Source organism: Mesoplodon mirus, assembly GCF_964341445.2.
Source record: "Mesoplodon mirus genome assembly, chromosome: 10".
Taxonomy (NCBI): Eukaryota; Metazoa; Chordata; class Mammalia; order Artiodactyla; family Ziphiidae; genus Mesoplodon; species Mesoplodon mirus.
This window is the reverse complement of record NC_138986.1, coordinates 47850145-47866195: the sequence shown is the minus strand read 5'-3', so window position 1 is coordinate 47866195 and position 16051 is coordinate 47850145. Positions and strand designations below refer to the sequence as shown.

The 16051-nt window shown below is 46.6% G+C and overlaps 1 protein-coding gene across 3 annotated transcripts in view; it reads right to left on the bottom strand.

Moving 5' to 3' along the window:
- Positions 1–16051, bottom strand: part of FYN (FYN proto-oncogene, Src family tyrosine kinase) — a 211467-nt gene that overhangs the window by 20063 nt on the left and 175353 nt on the right. For all 3 annotated transcript variants that reach the window (XM_082634123.1, XM_082634122.1, XM_082634121.1), the window contains 3 exons: positions 14298–14477; positions 12408–12484; positions 12162–12315 (listed from right to left, as the gene is read on the bottom strand). In XM_082634123.1, the coding sequence (XP_082490249.1) occupies positions 12162–12315; positions 12408–12484; positions 14298–14477 (411 nt within the window). The remainder of the gene's footprint in view (positions 1–12161; positions 12316–12407; positions 12485–14297; positions 14478–16051) is intronic.

The following is a 16051-nucleotide window of genomic DNA, read 5'->3' as shown; positions in this document are numbered from 1 at the left end:
TCATCGTTCTCACCAGGGCTCTTGGGAATCAGTGCTATAAACAACAGTTTAATGCTTGACAATAGTAGCTCCCACAATAGCTAGACATATATTGAGTGCTTGCTAAGTGTCAAGTGTCATGCGAAGTGCTTTACACATACGAGGCAGATACCAATAACGGTCCTGTTCTACAGATGAGAAAACGGAACAGAGGTAAAACGATATGCCAAAGGATGCATGTAAATGGTGGAACTGGGATTTGAGCCAAGGGAGTCTGGCTCCAGACCCCAAACACTCAACCAGTACTGCCACGCCCATGTTTCCAACACATCTCTCTACTAGTTATTTCGTCTTCCCTTAAATAGAATGTAAATCCTTTGAGGTTGGAGACCATGTTTTATACTGATCTTCTCCACAGTACCTTGCCTAAGGCTGGTTAAACAACAACCGCTCAATACATGTTTTAATTGGCTAAAGGGTCAACCTAGCAGTTTATTCAACACTGATGGCCACAGAGATTCTCTTCCTTTACACAAATTTAATCAAACGGAACAAAGAAGAGAGTGACACAATGCAGCTGTGGAACAAATAATTATTTTCACCCTTACAGTTACAGGAAGAAAATCCTCCTCACCACACTCCAGGACGGTCTGACTGAAGGCTCTTGGTTTTTAAGTGAAAACAGGGTGACCAGCTAAATTCATTAGGTCAGGACGGCTCATCCCTACCCCCAGGTCCCAATCAAGTTAATGAAGGTCCTTTATCCCCAGGGGCCAGGTAATCTGCTTTCTTCTGCCTTAAACAGAAACAGTTCTCACTTGATTCAGTTACTTACAGTACTTTATGCATCTTGGTGCATTAAGGCAACAGCAGCAGCATTTCAAATGCTCAAATGAAGGCTGCGGAGCCTTTCACTCTGCGGTCTGCCTCCTGGACTAAGCGTGTGGAAGTCAGCCAGGAAACGGGGAGCGAATATTCTTTGTGACAATGCAAAGACGTCAAATTGTGGGCTGGGCTGGGTTGGGGTGGCCATTTGTGGAAGGCCAGGGCAGTCATCTAGGAGAGGGGCTCCGGCGGCAGGCAGACCTGGGTGTGCACACTGGCTTTGTTGGGTGACCATTTAAAAGCCCCCTCAGTTTCAGTCTCCTTGTCTGTAAACTGGGGATGATGATAACCTCATGAGGTTGTGATGAGAATTATAAATAATTTACAGGGCTCAGCACAGCACCTGGCAACTCATTATACCTAAATACATGCCACCTGTTATTTTACTTGGATCTTAATGCAAAGGCACTGAGTTGCATCAGGCCAGCCAAAGCTCTCCAAACTTCAAGGGCGGGAAGGAGGATGAAGAAAACCCAATACACTCAGCAACCAATCACTGAGAACTTACTCAGCATCCAGTGAGTCCCCAGCACAGTGGGACTCACCTCCTGCCCTAGGACACTGCAGGCAGCTGTGGGACAGAGCTCACAGGCAAACCCAACAGAAAGCTAAATTGTGGTGCTGGCTTTAGGAACAAGAGGGCTCAGGAGAGAGGGGAAAGAGGAAGTACCCAGGGATTGGGGGCTTGGGTAGAGGCGGCCACATGAGAACGCTGCAATGTGACCCTCGGTTCTTCCTGGGGCTCCAGGAAGGGGCCGGGAGAGGCCTGGGGCGGGGTGGGGGGGCATGGGCGGTGGGTAGCTCACATCACCGGCTCTTACTGGATTCCTGGACTGTCAAGCCTTTCTCTTTCTCTCTCTCTCTCTCTTTTTTTTCCCATGGTGACCAGGCCAATTCCACAGCCCTGAAAATATCCCCTATGGCTAAAACCTGGGCCAAGGTGGAGAAGGCAAAGCCAGCAGAGAGTAAAAGCAGCCAAATCCTCCCTCCAGAGAATGAAAGTGGTGCCCTAACAGCATTTGCAAGGAGGAAAGGCATTCATAGCAACAACAGACACTGTTTGTCTGAACCAAAGATCCATCCAGAACCCTCTTTAGTTATGAAGCCTCAAACTCTGCAAATTACACCCAGTATTAAATATTGTGGAGTACTTCAACTTTAGAGTCATCGTGGAGAATAAAAGAAACCATGAACTATGCCAATAACAGGAAGCTGATTATATTGGTGGGGGGGGAGGAAAGGTGGGGTAACAAGGCAGGACTGGGGTAGGATATCCTGTGAAGGAGGTAAAGCTGATCTGACCTGGAACTTTGTGGTTATTCAAACAAAACAATGATTTCATACCCAATAAAACTTGGCAAGGCAAAACTCAGAATTTTCACAGTAGGCCAAAGGAATGACTTTGGAATTTCCCAAACGTGTCTGGAGTAATACAACTGTGTGTTTTCCAGTTATTCCTGGTGACACATTCTGTTGCAATTTCTACTTTAGGTTCATAAGGTTTTAGCACCACGTTTATAAAAAAAATAAACGAAAAGTAAATGGTACAATGGATTGAGATGATATTCCATCTGAAATGCATAACGGCGAGCAGGCAGTCTGAGAAGGAAGGAGGTGGGGAGAGGGAGGAATGCTGTCCCCCCTGGGGGTGTGGGTGGACGAGGACCACGTTCGGCTAAGGAAGACAAGAACCCAGGACCAGAGGCAGGGCCTGAACACGCCGCAAACGCGAGGCTTGATTAGCCAGGCACGGATCCCACGTCTAGTGCGGCTGAATTCGCGGAAGGAATATTCAGGCTGAGAGGGACGAGCCAAGTCCCAAGGGGAGCCCCACATCGAGCACCAGACAGGAAGGAGTAGACGGTCCATCAGCGGGTATTAAAAGCCTAATCAGGACAGAGGGGAGAACGGGCGATGAGGCTGGAGGCAAGGCACTGGTCCTGGAGTCCTGCAGTTGAGGAAGGGCGGGCAGGCAGGTAAACTGTGGAGGGGCAGAAGTGCCTTACATGGAGGAGAACAGAAAGCAGGCTGTGACATTTCTTCTACAAATCTACGAGGTGCGGGGGGCGGGGGGGGGGGAGAGCCAGAAGGGGAGGGGAGGAGCTCGGGCTGCTTGCCTTTCCCCATCACCCTCCTCCCAAATGCTGACCAGTGACAACCCAGGAGAACTCTCACTTGCAACACAAAAGTAAAGAATGAAATTAATTAGCATCTCCTGAAATCATGGGTGTTTGGTCCCTGTGCTCTCAGGAAGGAGATCTAAGACTCATCAGGAAGACTTTGCCTGGGACTTCCCTGGCGGTCCAGTGGTTAAGACTCTGTGCTTCCACTGCAGGGGGCACGGGTTCGATCCCTGGCTGGGGAACTAAGATCCCGCATGCTGTGCAGTATGGCCAAAAAGAAAAAGGTAAAAAAAAAAGACTTTGTCTGAAGTGCCAACGGGGTGTGTGTGTGTGTGTGTGGGGGGGGTACTTGTGGAAGTGGCTATCTTGGGTGGAATTGAGGAAAGGAGGAGCCCTGCTTGCTGTTCTAGAACATCAAAGTGCTGAATAATTCCAATTATCCTTCAGCAAAAGCAGAACAAAAACTCTGATTCATAGCCTGAGTACGATGGACACCACATTAGTGATCTTTTATCCAGAACAAAAGGTAAGAAAGCTGCATGGAGGGCTCTGGAACCATCTGTATGCTGCTGTTCAGGGTGGTGAGAATTCAGAGCTAAGTAAAAAACGGATGTCTGGGGTTTAGCTCAACACAGAAATCACCTCAAGAATCCAGTCACCCCCAGTAGGGGCACTGGGCCTGGGTCAGTCTGACATCATGTCACAAAGTCTGCTAGGCAGCAAGGAAAAGCACTGGGGTTGGAGATACTGCTTGGGAACAGCTGGTGGTCATACTGAGGGTCTGGTTGGGAGCCATGAAGAAATGGGAGGAAGAGACGATGTACAGAAGACAATAACCACTTTGGGTTGCTTTTCCACACCACTCCCCCGGCCCCCCAGCCTGTGCCTCGGGGGAGACCAGCCCCATGCTGCTGTGCACTCTCCTTCAAAACATGGGACAGTTTTCACTCGCACTGTCTGTCCCTGATTATCAGGATGATGCAAATGCAGGAGTTCCTTCTGCCAGCAAAGCAAGACAAGGAAGCCAAGTGACATTTTTGATGTTTGCTGGCAGTATGTAGCTCCTATTTACACACTTTAAAATCACAGAGGGTGACCATCTGCTTCCTTCTTGATGATTACTAAGAAACATGGGTGCACAGACCAAGGACTTGCTCTGACCGTTCAGAAACAACAGCCAAATTGCTTTGCTCAAGGCAGCACAAAGGAGAGAGAGACCCACACGGAATACAAAACGTGACCGCCCAGTTCAGAGAAAGGGGAAAGGTATTCAGACAAGCGGGCTCTCAGTGACCAGGGCTTACAGCAGGCCCATCTGTCCCCCACCCCCCGGCCCCCAGGAGCAGAGTCAGGGGGCAGCCGGACTATGAGGATGGAAGGAATGAGTCCACCTCCTCCGTGCAAACAGTTTTAATTTGAAAAGAAAGAGTGGGGGAGGAAGGGGTGAATTTTCTTTTCCTTTTAGTCTTTGGCTTCCACACGTCCTTTCTCCGAGGAAAACACGGTCTGCACCACCCACGTGCCTCTCCCTAGCAATGTGACCCCCTCCCCCCTCGCTTAACCTGGCCCCGGGGCTCCGCTGTGACCGCGCACGTAAACAAAGCATCCCTCTCGGAAAAGCCGGTGGAAGCCCGGGTGCGCGGTGGAATACAAATGAAGGCCCTCTCTGCCTGTGACGGCAGTGCACCAAACTCGGGATCTGGGAGGCTTGATTGGAACCAGGCTCGGCTCAGGCATGCAGCCCTCAGCTCAGCAGGAAGGAGGGCTGGGACCTGGCCGAGGGCAGGGCGTTCTGCGGGGGAGCCCCGGGCTCTCAGCAGACACCCCCGTGACCAGCAGCCCTGACCGTGGCACGGGCGGCGGCGTGGTCCGTTCAAACAGACGAGCTTCCTGCTCAGCGCTTAAAACAATGGCTGCACTGGAAAGGGGTCTGCTTTTCGTCAAAGGATGATTTGCTTCTCTAGCATGGGAAGAATTAGATTAAATTCAATAATTAAAAGGGTTTCTTCCCCTCCTCCCCTGACATTTGCTGTTCAGGTCACAGCACACTGTGTGGGAACTGCAGTGCTGTTGTTGACAGAGAACAAGAAACGCATGTGCCGACGGGGGCAGAGGGAGGGCATCTCATGGCGAGATCAGCCTTGATCTGCCACCGGATTACAGGGGCCTCAGAAGAGGCTGATTAATAATTCTGCAGGAGCCCTTGAGCTGGAAAGCTGGCGTTCTGAGTCTGATAATCCCCAGTCATTGCAATACAAAGGAAGGACAGGAATTGAATTCACAGTTCTGAATTGTGAAAATCAAAATTTGAAAGAAACAGGGATCCACTTCTTCCTGACTGTGTTTCTCAACCTAGCTGCCTGCTTGTTTGTGTTAAATGGCTACTGTGCTTTTTGAATCCAAAATCTGATTATATTTAATTAGTACAGGCATCTGGGATTTCTAATACACAAAGAGTTATTAAAGTAACAAATCTTTCTAAAATATGTTCTCCATGAAAGAATGTGTTAATTTATGCAATCACAATTTTTTAACATGAAATAATCAACATGAAAACCGCAACAATTATGAATTCTTTGCAGTCAGATTTATACATGAATTTTCCTCCAGATAATAATCTATTCAATTTAAACCCTCAATACTGGGAGCATTTGAACAGATATGTTTTTCTTCTATTTAATACACAAACCGTAACCTACAGCAAGTTTTATACAAAGTCCTAAATGCCCCTGTTTTTACATACATTCCAAAGATCCAAAGATTAAATCGCCTTGACATTTGCTTTCTCAACAATGATCCTGTCGTTAACTTAGACCTTAAAACAAACAAACAAAAAACCCCAAATACAGAGCAACTCTAAGTTCCTGTCTTTGTGATGATTCAACTCAGGAGAGGAAAGGGTTAAATAGGCAGGTCCTTCATGTGGGAGACCCTATGGAGGGGGTCAGGAAAGGCCAAGAGGGGTGTGTATGTGGAGAGAGAGACAGAGAGAGAGAGACAGAGACAGAGACAGAGACAGACAGACAGGAGGGAGAGAAAGAAGGAAGGAAGGAGGGAGGGAGGGAGCGAGCATGCAGTGCTATGACTCCACTGGATCAAAAGCAGCGATGTTACCATTGGTACCTCTACTAACTCAAGTTATACAACCGTCAGCTCAGCATCTGCTTTGTGCTTTATGTATATTCTCAGGGAAGTATACAATTCTCTGATGAAGATAACTTATTATCCCTGTTTTCAGAGGAGGAAATAAAGGCTTAGAGAGGTTAAGTAACTCATCCAAAGCGTCACAGCTAATTAGCAGTGATGCTACTGTTCACATCAAGATAGTTTGATTTCATGGGTCATGTTCTTAACCAATCCAGTCCCTGCCATCTCTGGAAGGGGGTGGTGCGTTTACACATGCATGTGTGTGTGCACGTGCAGACGCATGCACAACCATCAGTGACACTGCTGAGAATGCCCATCGGATGTTTAGAGTTGACAAGATTAAAAACAACAGTGGCAAGGAGGCAGGGACAGTTCTCAACAGAGAAGGCAAATCTGCTGGAGAAGATGGTGAGTAGACCACCGGCTCCCAGCTGTGTGGTCAGAGGGGCCCTTGGGCATGTAATACGAAATGGTGACTGCCCAGATAAATAGAACTGGCTGTAAAATAATGAAATAATATATTTTTTCTCTTACAAGATTGATTTTTCTTTACTGATTACTAATAGTTTTTTCCTTAAAAATCTTTTTTAGGTAAGAAAATAAAGACCCCTTTCAAGGAAAATTTACATCAAACACAAAAACTTGAGGTTGTAAGAATGGTTTTTATATTTCACAACCCTCCAACAACTTTTATAGAGAGCCCATTTAATTCTCACACTAATTATGTGAGGTTATTATTTTTATTACCTCCATTTTACAGATGCTAAAAAATGAGGCTCAAAAAGGTTAAGTGATTTGCCTGGGGACACACCAACCTCGTAAGTGAGAGCTAGTTGAGACTCGGGCTTCCTGACTGCCAACCACAGCTCCCTCAGCCTCATCAGGAGGCTGCCTTGGCAGCCTACAGGGAAGTACACCACCAGTAAACGACACAGTGACTGTGTATTCTATCTTTGAAGGTATGGCCACAAAACCTGCTGGGTGGCACAGGCCTAAGACCAACAATTCCACTGCAGGGAATATACCCAGGAGATAGGAGGACATGACCGCCACCATGGCAGCTAAATTCATGAAGACCCCCAGTTAGAAATACCAGTAGAATGGAAACACGGATCTATTTGTACAATGGAATACTACTCAGCAACGAAGAGGAAAGAACTACTGTTACGTGCAGCAACATGGATAAATCTCACCGACCTGATGAGAAAGAAACTAGACACAAAAGAGTAATACTGTATGATCTGTTTATATGAAGTTCAGTTACAGGAAAAAGGAATCTCTGGTGATAGAGGTAAAATAGTGGCTACCACTTGGAGTGGTGACTGGCTGAAGGGGATGAGGAGGTCCTTAGGGGGCTGGCAGTGTCTGTATCTTCATCTGTGGGTGGTTTCAGGGGCATATACGTATGTAAAAGTTCACTGAGTTGTACACTTCAGACTTATTCATTTTACTGTATGTATATTATGGCTCAAAAAAAAAAAGTGTCCATGAAAGCAAGCCATTCTGATACATAAGCCAGGTCTATCTGAGCTTGTTATGTTTAAATCAACATTAGTCAGCACGGAGCCTCCTGAAAACTCATGAAGAAAGTGTGCCAAGAATTCTCCCACGGTCTGTGTGAGCTCTGGAGGAACTGATGGCTGGAGGGGCTGGGATCAGACCTCAGGGGAGGGTGCAGGCGGCTTGCGGGTGAGAGGCCACGGTCAGCTGAGGGGTGGTGCCGTGTGGGGAGGGCTGGGAGGTGAGGCCCCATGGCCGTGGCAGCAGGTGAAGGCAGCCCGACTGACCTCTCTGGGCTTGGGCGCCAAGCTGGGACATACTGCTCCAACCACCTCAAGCTCTACAAATCCCAAGCCAAACTCACCCTCATTCTTTGAAAATAAGACCTTCTTCCCAACTCACTCACTCCTGTTGTTGGCAACTTTATCCTCGTGATTACGTGCATGTGACCACGAGGGAATTACCTTTGATCCCTCTCTCCCTTTCCAGAATGGTGTTTGAGCCTTTCCACGTGTCTACAGCCCATTTTCGCATCTGCTTATCCCCCAAGAACTTAGTCTTGTCCAGGATATGATAACAAGAGTCCTTTTCGTTTACCAGTCGCTACGTGCTGGGCACTGCGCTAAACAATTTACATGTGCTGTTTCACTTAATCTTTGCAAAAATTAAAGCACAAAGCAGGTAAAGTATATTTGCACTTTACAGATAAGCAAGCTGAGGTGTGGAAACGTTAAGTAACTTGCCCAAGGCCCCAGAGCTGGTGGATGGTAGGGCTGGGTTTCAAATCTGGTTCTACTCCAGGCTTGCTGCCTGCCCCCGTGCAGTCTTTGGCTTCTTTCTATCAGCAGCTCCTAGCAAAGCCCTTTCACTTTGAAAGGCGCTCAAATAATTAACTTTGTCATTGCTCAGAGATCCTGATTGGACAGAACGTAACAAGAGTTTGTGACTAAAGAAGATCTAGCTGCTGTCACCGGGGGACATGCAGAGGTAACAGAGAATGAGCGATACCAAATGATTTCTAGCGACCTCCAGAATGCTGTCGGCCGAGGACCACCCCCCCCAGGTTTTGGGTCTGGTCTTGACCTTCTCCCCAACATGGGGCTGCTGCTTACAGTCCAGTGGGGCAGGGGGGAGGAAAGGAACAGAGGAGGGGCAGTTTAACCCAGGTCCCAATTCCAGCTCTGCTGGTGCCCGGGGAAATGCCAGCTCATCCACTCAGGGGGGTGACAGACATTTCCGTGTGCCTTACATGGGAACCTCACAACTGTGTTGAGAAACAATGGTCACCCACAGTCCTAAAATACCTGTGACTGGCACACGCTTCTGAACACTGCCCACACTTCCATAATCAAGATGCGGCCTGGCTGTGGCCTGTGGGGAACATAAAACCTGATGTGCAAATATCTTCAGGCACGTGGAGCAGCTGTCTGGAGGAACTGACTAATCCCCCGCAGAAACTTCAGCATGAAGCACGCGTGCCATCTGCAGAGCATACCGGCAGACACACACCAGGCCCTTCCTGCCTCGTAAAGTGGCCCGGGCAGGGCAGACCCTCGGGAGGCATTTTGTAAACAGCTGGGCTGTCTCAGAGCTGGCAAATGAAGGTCTTCCAACTCCCTCACACATGCACTTTAGAAGGTGCCCCTTAAAACCTTTTCCATAAAATAAAGGGGAAAAGGAGCTTATGACTAACCTTCTCAATTTTTATTTTCTGTTCTTTTAATCACTGTCTTGATGAGAGACAGTCAGCATAGCTTAAGAGGGCAGATGCAATAGGGCCAGCCATACCTGAATTCAAATCCTGCCTCTGCCCTTTTACTAGCTGTGTGACTTTGTACACGTTACTTAACCCCTCTGAGCCTGCTTCTATCTTCTCTGCTCCACTTCTCACATTTGCCCGCTGGGGCCTGGCACTGGGTAGGTATCCTATAAACGCCCCTGCTCCTTCTTTTTCCTCCGTTGCAGCATTTCTTTTATTCTCCTTGAAAATCCCGGGGCCCCAGTCTTTGTTTTTTTCCCCCCCAGTTCAGTTCTCCAGTTCATTTACTTCTTCTTACTTATCTCCTTCCAGTGTTTGGCATGGATGGGAAAATACTTGTAAAAGGGAAGAGAGAAGAAAAAAGAATTTTAAGAGGGAAGGGTGGAGGATTCTATTTGGAAACTAAGGGTGCGAAGCTGACCCTTTGAAGGGCGTCAGGACAGCATCTGGGAAGGTGATGGTGGAGGTGAGGAAGCCACCAGAAAGGCAGTCAGGACAGCTCTCTAGGGAGGAAGGCAGGATGGCCAGGGCTGACGGTGGCCACGCGGGCCCTGCCTCACAGCAGCAGCACACTGTGAGGGGACAGCCTCGAGGGGCTCCTGACATGCCTGCCGCGGACTCCAATCACCCAGGGCCACAGCCAGGGGCATCTCACCCCGTGAACTAAATACCCAGCCCTGTCAACAGCATCCCTGCCAGCATGCTCGGGCTTCTGGCCCTGCAGCCTTCTCAGTTATTGATGGTTCAAGGCTGTTAACAACAAATTCTAGAGAGTCCAGAGCCCAGGAGAAGGGGAGAAACAAATCCTGAACTACTCCCTCCAGCCCCAGAATTCCACTCACACACGGAACGATGCTGACAGGACCCACTCCATTCCCACCCCTTCCTAAATCAAAGATTCATGTCTCGCAACCTTCACCTGCTCTCCTCTCCTTCCGGGTCTGTGAGCTGGGATCTCAACAGGTTTGCCTCAGGGTATACTCTCTCATTTAGGCCCAGGTCTCAGACCTGGGGGCACTTCAGACCCTCTTAGCTCATCTTGACTCAAGATCACATCCAAATTCCTCTTTGGACTGTGGAGCCAATCAAAGCTGCCTGTGTGCCTTTGATTAGTGATATGGCACACCATCTGGCCCTGCGCTGGGGGTGGGGGGGTGGGGAGGGTGGTGTGTGTGTGTGTGTGTGTGTGTGTGTGCGCACGCGCGCGTGTGTGTTGCTTCTTGTGTGGGCACTTGGCTCCAGGACAAGAACTGCCACGTGCTGGGGAAATTCAAATAGCCGAGCTGTCTGACCGACCTGTAATTTAGCCCTTGCACAGCATCTGTGCAAGGCAAGGTCTTAGTTTAGTGTTTTTCCTCATCACTTGAGACTGCTGAGAAGGATAAAGGGAGGGAAGAATTGGCATGAAATAAAAGAATTAAAAAAGAAGGAAAGAAAGAAGAAGAATGGCAGAGGTGGCCATGATAACCTCTAGTAGAAAGCACTGCCCTGTAATCCACTCCGGTCACTGCTCAGCCTTGCTCGGAATGACTAGGCTTTGGTTAAAAACAATAACAATGGGGCCTCCCTGGTGGCGCAGTGGTTGGGAGTCCGCCTGCCGATGCGGGGGATGCGGGTTCGTGCCCCGGTCTGGGAGGATCCCATATGCCGCAGAGCGGCTGGGCCCGTGAGCCGTGGCCGCTGAGCCTGCGCGTCCGGAGCCTGTGCTCCGCAGCGGGAGAGGCCACGGCAGTGAGAGGCCCGCGTGCCGCAAGGAGAAAAAAAAAAAAAAAAAAAACAATAACAATGAAGGTGACCCCTTTCCTTCAGACACAAGCATTATCTTTTCCACGAGGAGCCTACATTGACTGCAAACTGCACACTTAGTTCCACACATTTATCCTTTGACCACTATGTGAGGTTCCAGGAAGAAAGGAAATAACGCCGGGAATTCCCTCCCCGGTATCTAGTGCTCTAGAAGCATCTGAAAAGCTGTCCCACTGGAGTGGCTGCTGGTTTGAGATGTATTTCATGTAGAGGTTAATTCCTATAAATCTTTGGAGGGGGCAGGATGGAGGTGGAGCTTCTCCAGGGACTGAGTTATTCTCTTCTGTCGGCCCTCTACATGCCCTTTCTACTCGTCTTCTCCCTGCTCTGGACCCATCAGGACTCATCAATGGGCTCCTTTGACCGCTGGCTCTAGTGGGGTTTGGCAGAAGATCTGGAGGACGGCTGAAGAGTGAGCCTGGCCACGCACCCCCCAGATCCACCCCAGCTGCCCGTCTCCACCCGAGGGGGCCTCTCTGCACAGCTGCTCGTTCTTAGTTCTGGTGCTGTTACCCGCTCTGGGATGCCGCATCATGCCCTGTCGGTTTTCCTAAACCCTGCCTGGGCCATTGTAAATAACTCCTCTACTAAATTCTCCAATGAGCGTGCCTTCTGTTTTTGGCTGAGACTTCGATGGAGTGATGAGCTACACTATTCGACTGCTCTCTTGGCCTTCCGCAGCCCTCTCCTCCCAAGGCAAAGTGTCCCGAGCCTGGGTGCAGGGAGGAGGGCGGCACGAGCCAGGAGGACATCAGCAGACGCTCACGCACCAAAAAGCAACATCTGGTTCATGCACTGAACCCACAACAGTCTCCCACCTGCAGAGCTGTCAGATTCCCGCCAGATCAAGAAGTAAGAACCCAGCCAAAGAATGACAGCCCAAATATTTTCTGAAGGAAGGGAAGGAGGGAGGAAGGGCTGGGTGGGATGTGACCAGGAGCCTTCCTCATTCAAGTGCCCACCTTGTCTTGCTGTGTACTCATTGTCCTCGATCAACCTGGCCAATCCGAAGTCAGCGATCTTGCAAATTAGTCCATTCCCCACAAGAATGTTTGCTGACCGCAAGTCTCTGTGGATATAATTCATGCGCTCGATATACGCCATTCCCGCAGCAACCTGTGGAAACCGAGGAACACATGTTACATGTGGCTCCATGGACTCCCACGTCAGTAAATCTAAGGCAGGAATCGAGGTACCACAGGGCCTACCTGCGCTGCCATGTCCACAAGGTTTGGTAACTTCAGAGCTCTTCCTTCTCCATCTTTTAAGAAATCGAGTAAACTTCCTATGAGCAAAACATAAAACCATTCCGATTTCTTTTGAAAGATGAAAATTCCCGATGAAGGGCTGTATTTGGTTTTCTTATTAGAAATAACGAGGTAATTAAATGAAATAGTGCTATCGAAAAAAAGAGGTTTACACAAAAAAACAGGGCAGAAGAAAATCTATGCATTGGAATGCGGCAGTTTTACCTTTTAAAAATAAACTATGGTGGGACTTCCCTGGTGGTTCAGTGGGTAAGACTCCGAGCTCCCAATGCAGGGGGCCTGGGTTTGATCCCTGGTAGGGGAACTAGATCCCACATGCATGCCACAACTAAGAGTCCGCATGCCACAACTAAGAAGTCCTACAGATCCTGCATGCCACAAGCAAAAACATGCCGCAACGAAGATCCCGCATGCTGCAACTAAGACCTGGTGCAGCCAAAGTAAATAAAAATTTAAATAAATAAATAAATAACTTGATACCTTTAAAGAAAAAACTATGGTGACTCCATTTCTAGGGACACCACAAATGGGATTAAAACTAGAAAAAACAGGACTCAATTCCCTTTATGTCATAGGAAGAACATATTGAAAGGCTGCACCACTTCAATCTCATTCCCAATCAGCAACCCCAACAAGAGTGAAGTGGGGAAAAGAGCACCCAGCCGAGTGGTTCCCAAAAGGTGGTCCTGGACCAGCAAGAATGGCAACCCCGGGGGAACTAGTTAGAAATGCAGACTCTCGGGTCCCATCCCACATCTACTGAATCAGAAACTTGGGAGTTCTGGCCTAGAAACTTGTATTTTAAGAAGCCTGTTAGGTGACTCTGATACAAAGTAAAGTTTAGAATCACTGGCCCAGCTTACTGACAGATTTTAAATCAAGAAAAGAGTATCTGAGGAATAGAGGGTGGGGCAGGTAGCTCTCCACATTAGATCATGGCCAATCAGGCCTTAAAAGATATCTGAAACAAAACGGCTGGAGCTTTGGAGCCACTGTGATGACACAGCCTAAGGAGCTCAGAATGAACACTGGGGCTGAAACAATCACAGGCAGAGGCTGGAGGCTCATGTGATCATTGGTGACTTTTTTCATGCTTTAATCACAAAGTTATTTACCAAATAACCCTGGGTACAAAGGACAAACAATCTGTCAGGAATAATTCCAAATATATTTTAAAAGAAAGTACGTGGAAAGGAAAAATTACACTGGTGTCCTCTGACGTACAACAAATTGTCTTTTAAGGCTGTTTCTTGTTTGGTTCATCTATTTTTCCAAAACAAAGTGATCTTTGGCCTTATCCCCAACAACACTGCTTTGATTAGAGAGAAAAAGAATGAGACTAAAATGTGCTCTTTAAAAGCATGTCTTTCTACGTCTGATGTTTAAGAAGAGAGCTGAAAAAAAAAAAGATGTTGAAAAGATGGAGACTAAATTTAACCCAGAGATCAGTGTCTGATATTAATTGTTCAGCCCTGCAAAAATTTAATTTTTAACACAAGCTCTGGCATTCCAAATAACAGCAAACTATTATAGCTCTCTGTATCACCCCTGATACTAAAAATGAATTTCTTTAATTATGGAGAGAAGCTGGAACTCCTGACACATGCAGCATGCAAAAGGTACTGCGTTTCACAAGAATCTGGGGGGCAAATTCAAGGTCACAGACTGTTCTTAAAATGTTTTCATTAGTGAGCACACAATTTGTGCCTCTTGATAAGAATGCTTGATTCATGGAGAAAGGAGGAAAAAAGCAAGCAGGCAGCTCCATTTCCCTCCCCAAAACAAGCCTGCAGGTCCCCGTGAGGGAGAGCCCGAGAGGCCTGGCCTGACCTTTATTCATATACTCGGTGACAATGTAGATGGGCTCCTCGGACACCACCGCATAGAGCTGGACCAGTTTGTCATGCTTCAACTTCTTCATGATCTGTGCCTCCTCAAGGAACGATTCAGGGGACATTGTGCCGGGTTTAAGAGTCTTTATGGCTACTTTTGTGTTTCCATTCCAGGTACCTGCAGACACCCCACAATATCAAGTCAAACCAAAGATCCTCTTTTGATGGAAAAAAAAAGTTGTTTAGTGAGTAGCTATTTGCATAAAGTTGGATTTTAACTTAAAAAAACTTAACATATTTTTTTTGTTGAACAAAGACAATCAAATGTAAGGACTCTGTCAAGTATTTTCAACAGGAAAAATGTGTTTAGTTATGGCTATATCATGGTTTATAATTCTTTAAAATTTTTTTGTGATTTTGATATATATCACTTTCCTTTTCTGGCTCAGCCATGTGATTACAAATTTGTATAAAAAGCTCTGGATGGATACATCTTTTTTTTCCTTCCAGTTTTACTGAGATATAATTGACATACAGCACTGTATAGGTTTAAGGTATAAAGCATAATGATTTGATTTACATACATCACGGAGTGATTATCACAATTCAGTTTAGTGAAATCCATCATCTCAAATAGATACAAAATTAAAGAAATAGAAACAATTTATTTCTTGAGAACTCAGGATTTATTCTCTAAACAATTTTCACATATAACATACGGTAGCGTTAATTATATTTATCATGTTGTACATTAGATCCCTAGTACTTTCTGGACACTTCTTTATAAGGATGAAAGTCTACGGGTTAGAACAGGACTGGCCATCCAAGAGCCATCCCTTAGGCAGTAGAGTGAGCATGGAAGAAATTAGATTAAGTTCTATTTCATGGGGTGTGCCATTTAAAATACATGGCAACACACTGAGGATGTTTGGAGATTACCTCTAGACTTTTAGTTGTCAGCAATGGATAAGCTGCTTGACTGAGTCCTTGAAAAGTTGAGCTAAGTGTGCCGATAAGCATTGGCAAGAAGCTCTCGGTCCACTTGCCAACACTTCAACCAGTGAAGGAAAATTCCTCAAGCTTACTGATGGTCAGCCACAAGAACAATGACTTCTATCAGATAGACTGGAAAAATTAAACAGCAGCTAAGAGGGAATAGAGATACCTGAACTTCACATGTTTAAAAAAAATCTAGGAGGTTCAGAGGCAGGCCTGGTTTATGATCACCATCATTTACCTCATCTGTAAAATATAGAAATGGAACTGGATTCTCTCTCCAGTCTTTTTCAGCACCAAAATTAAAAAAAAAAAGTCTAAATTCTATGTGTATCCATTATTAGTCCTATGACTTTGAATTAAAACTATTTATAAGGGAAACAGAAAAATCTACTAAGATTATATTGTTTTCTATTTGGAAAAGAGGGCTGGTTTGAATTAACTTTATATTTAATATAACTGATTTTAGAACTAAAAAATTCTATAAAGTGGAGCAACTCTTGTTACCCTGTTAAAAACATGATTCATAAAATCACAGCATGCAACCTACAAAAATATAAATTATCAAAGAATAAGTGGTTTAAAGAAGAGTTCATTCAAATCTTATAGAGGACTGACCGCTAAACGTAAATGGGAAATTTGACACCTTGTAAGTGGTCTATGTGAGTGTTTAAGCACCCCCAAAATTTAAATAGAGATCCTCCTAATAAAAACCTGGTTACTTATACAGCCTTCCATCCTGAAACCTGAACTGCC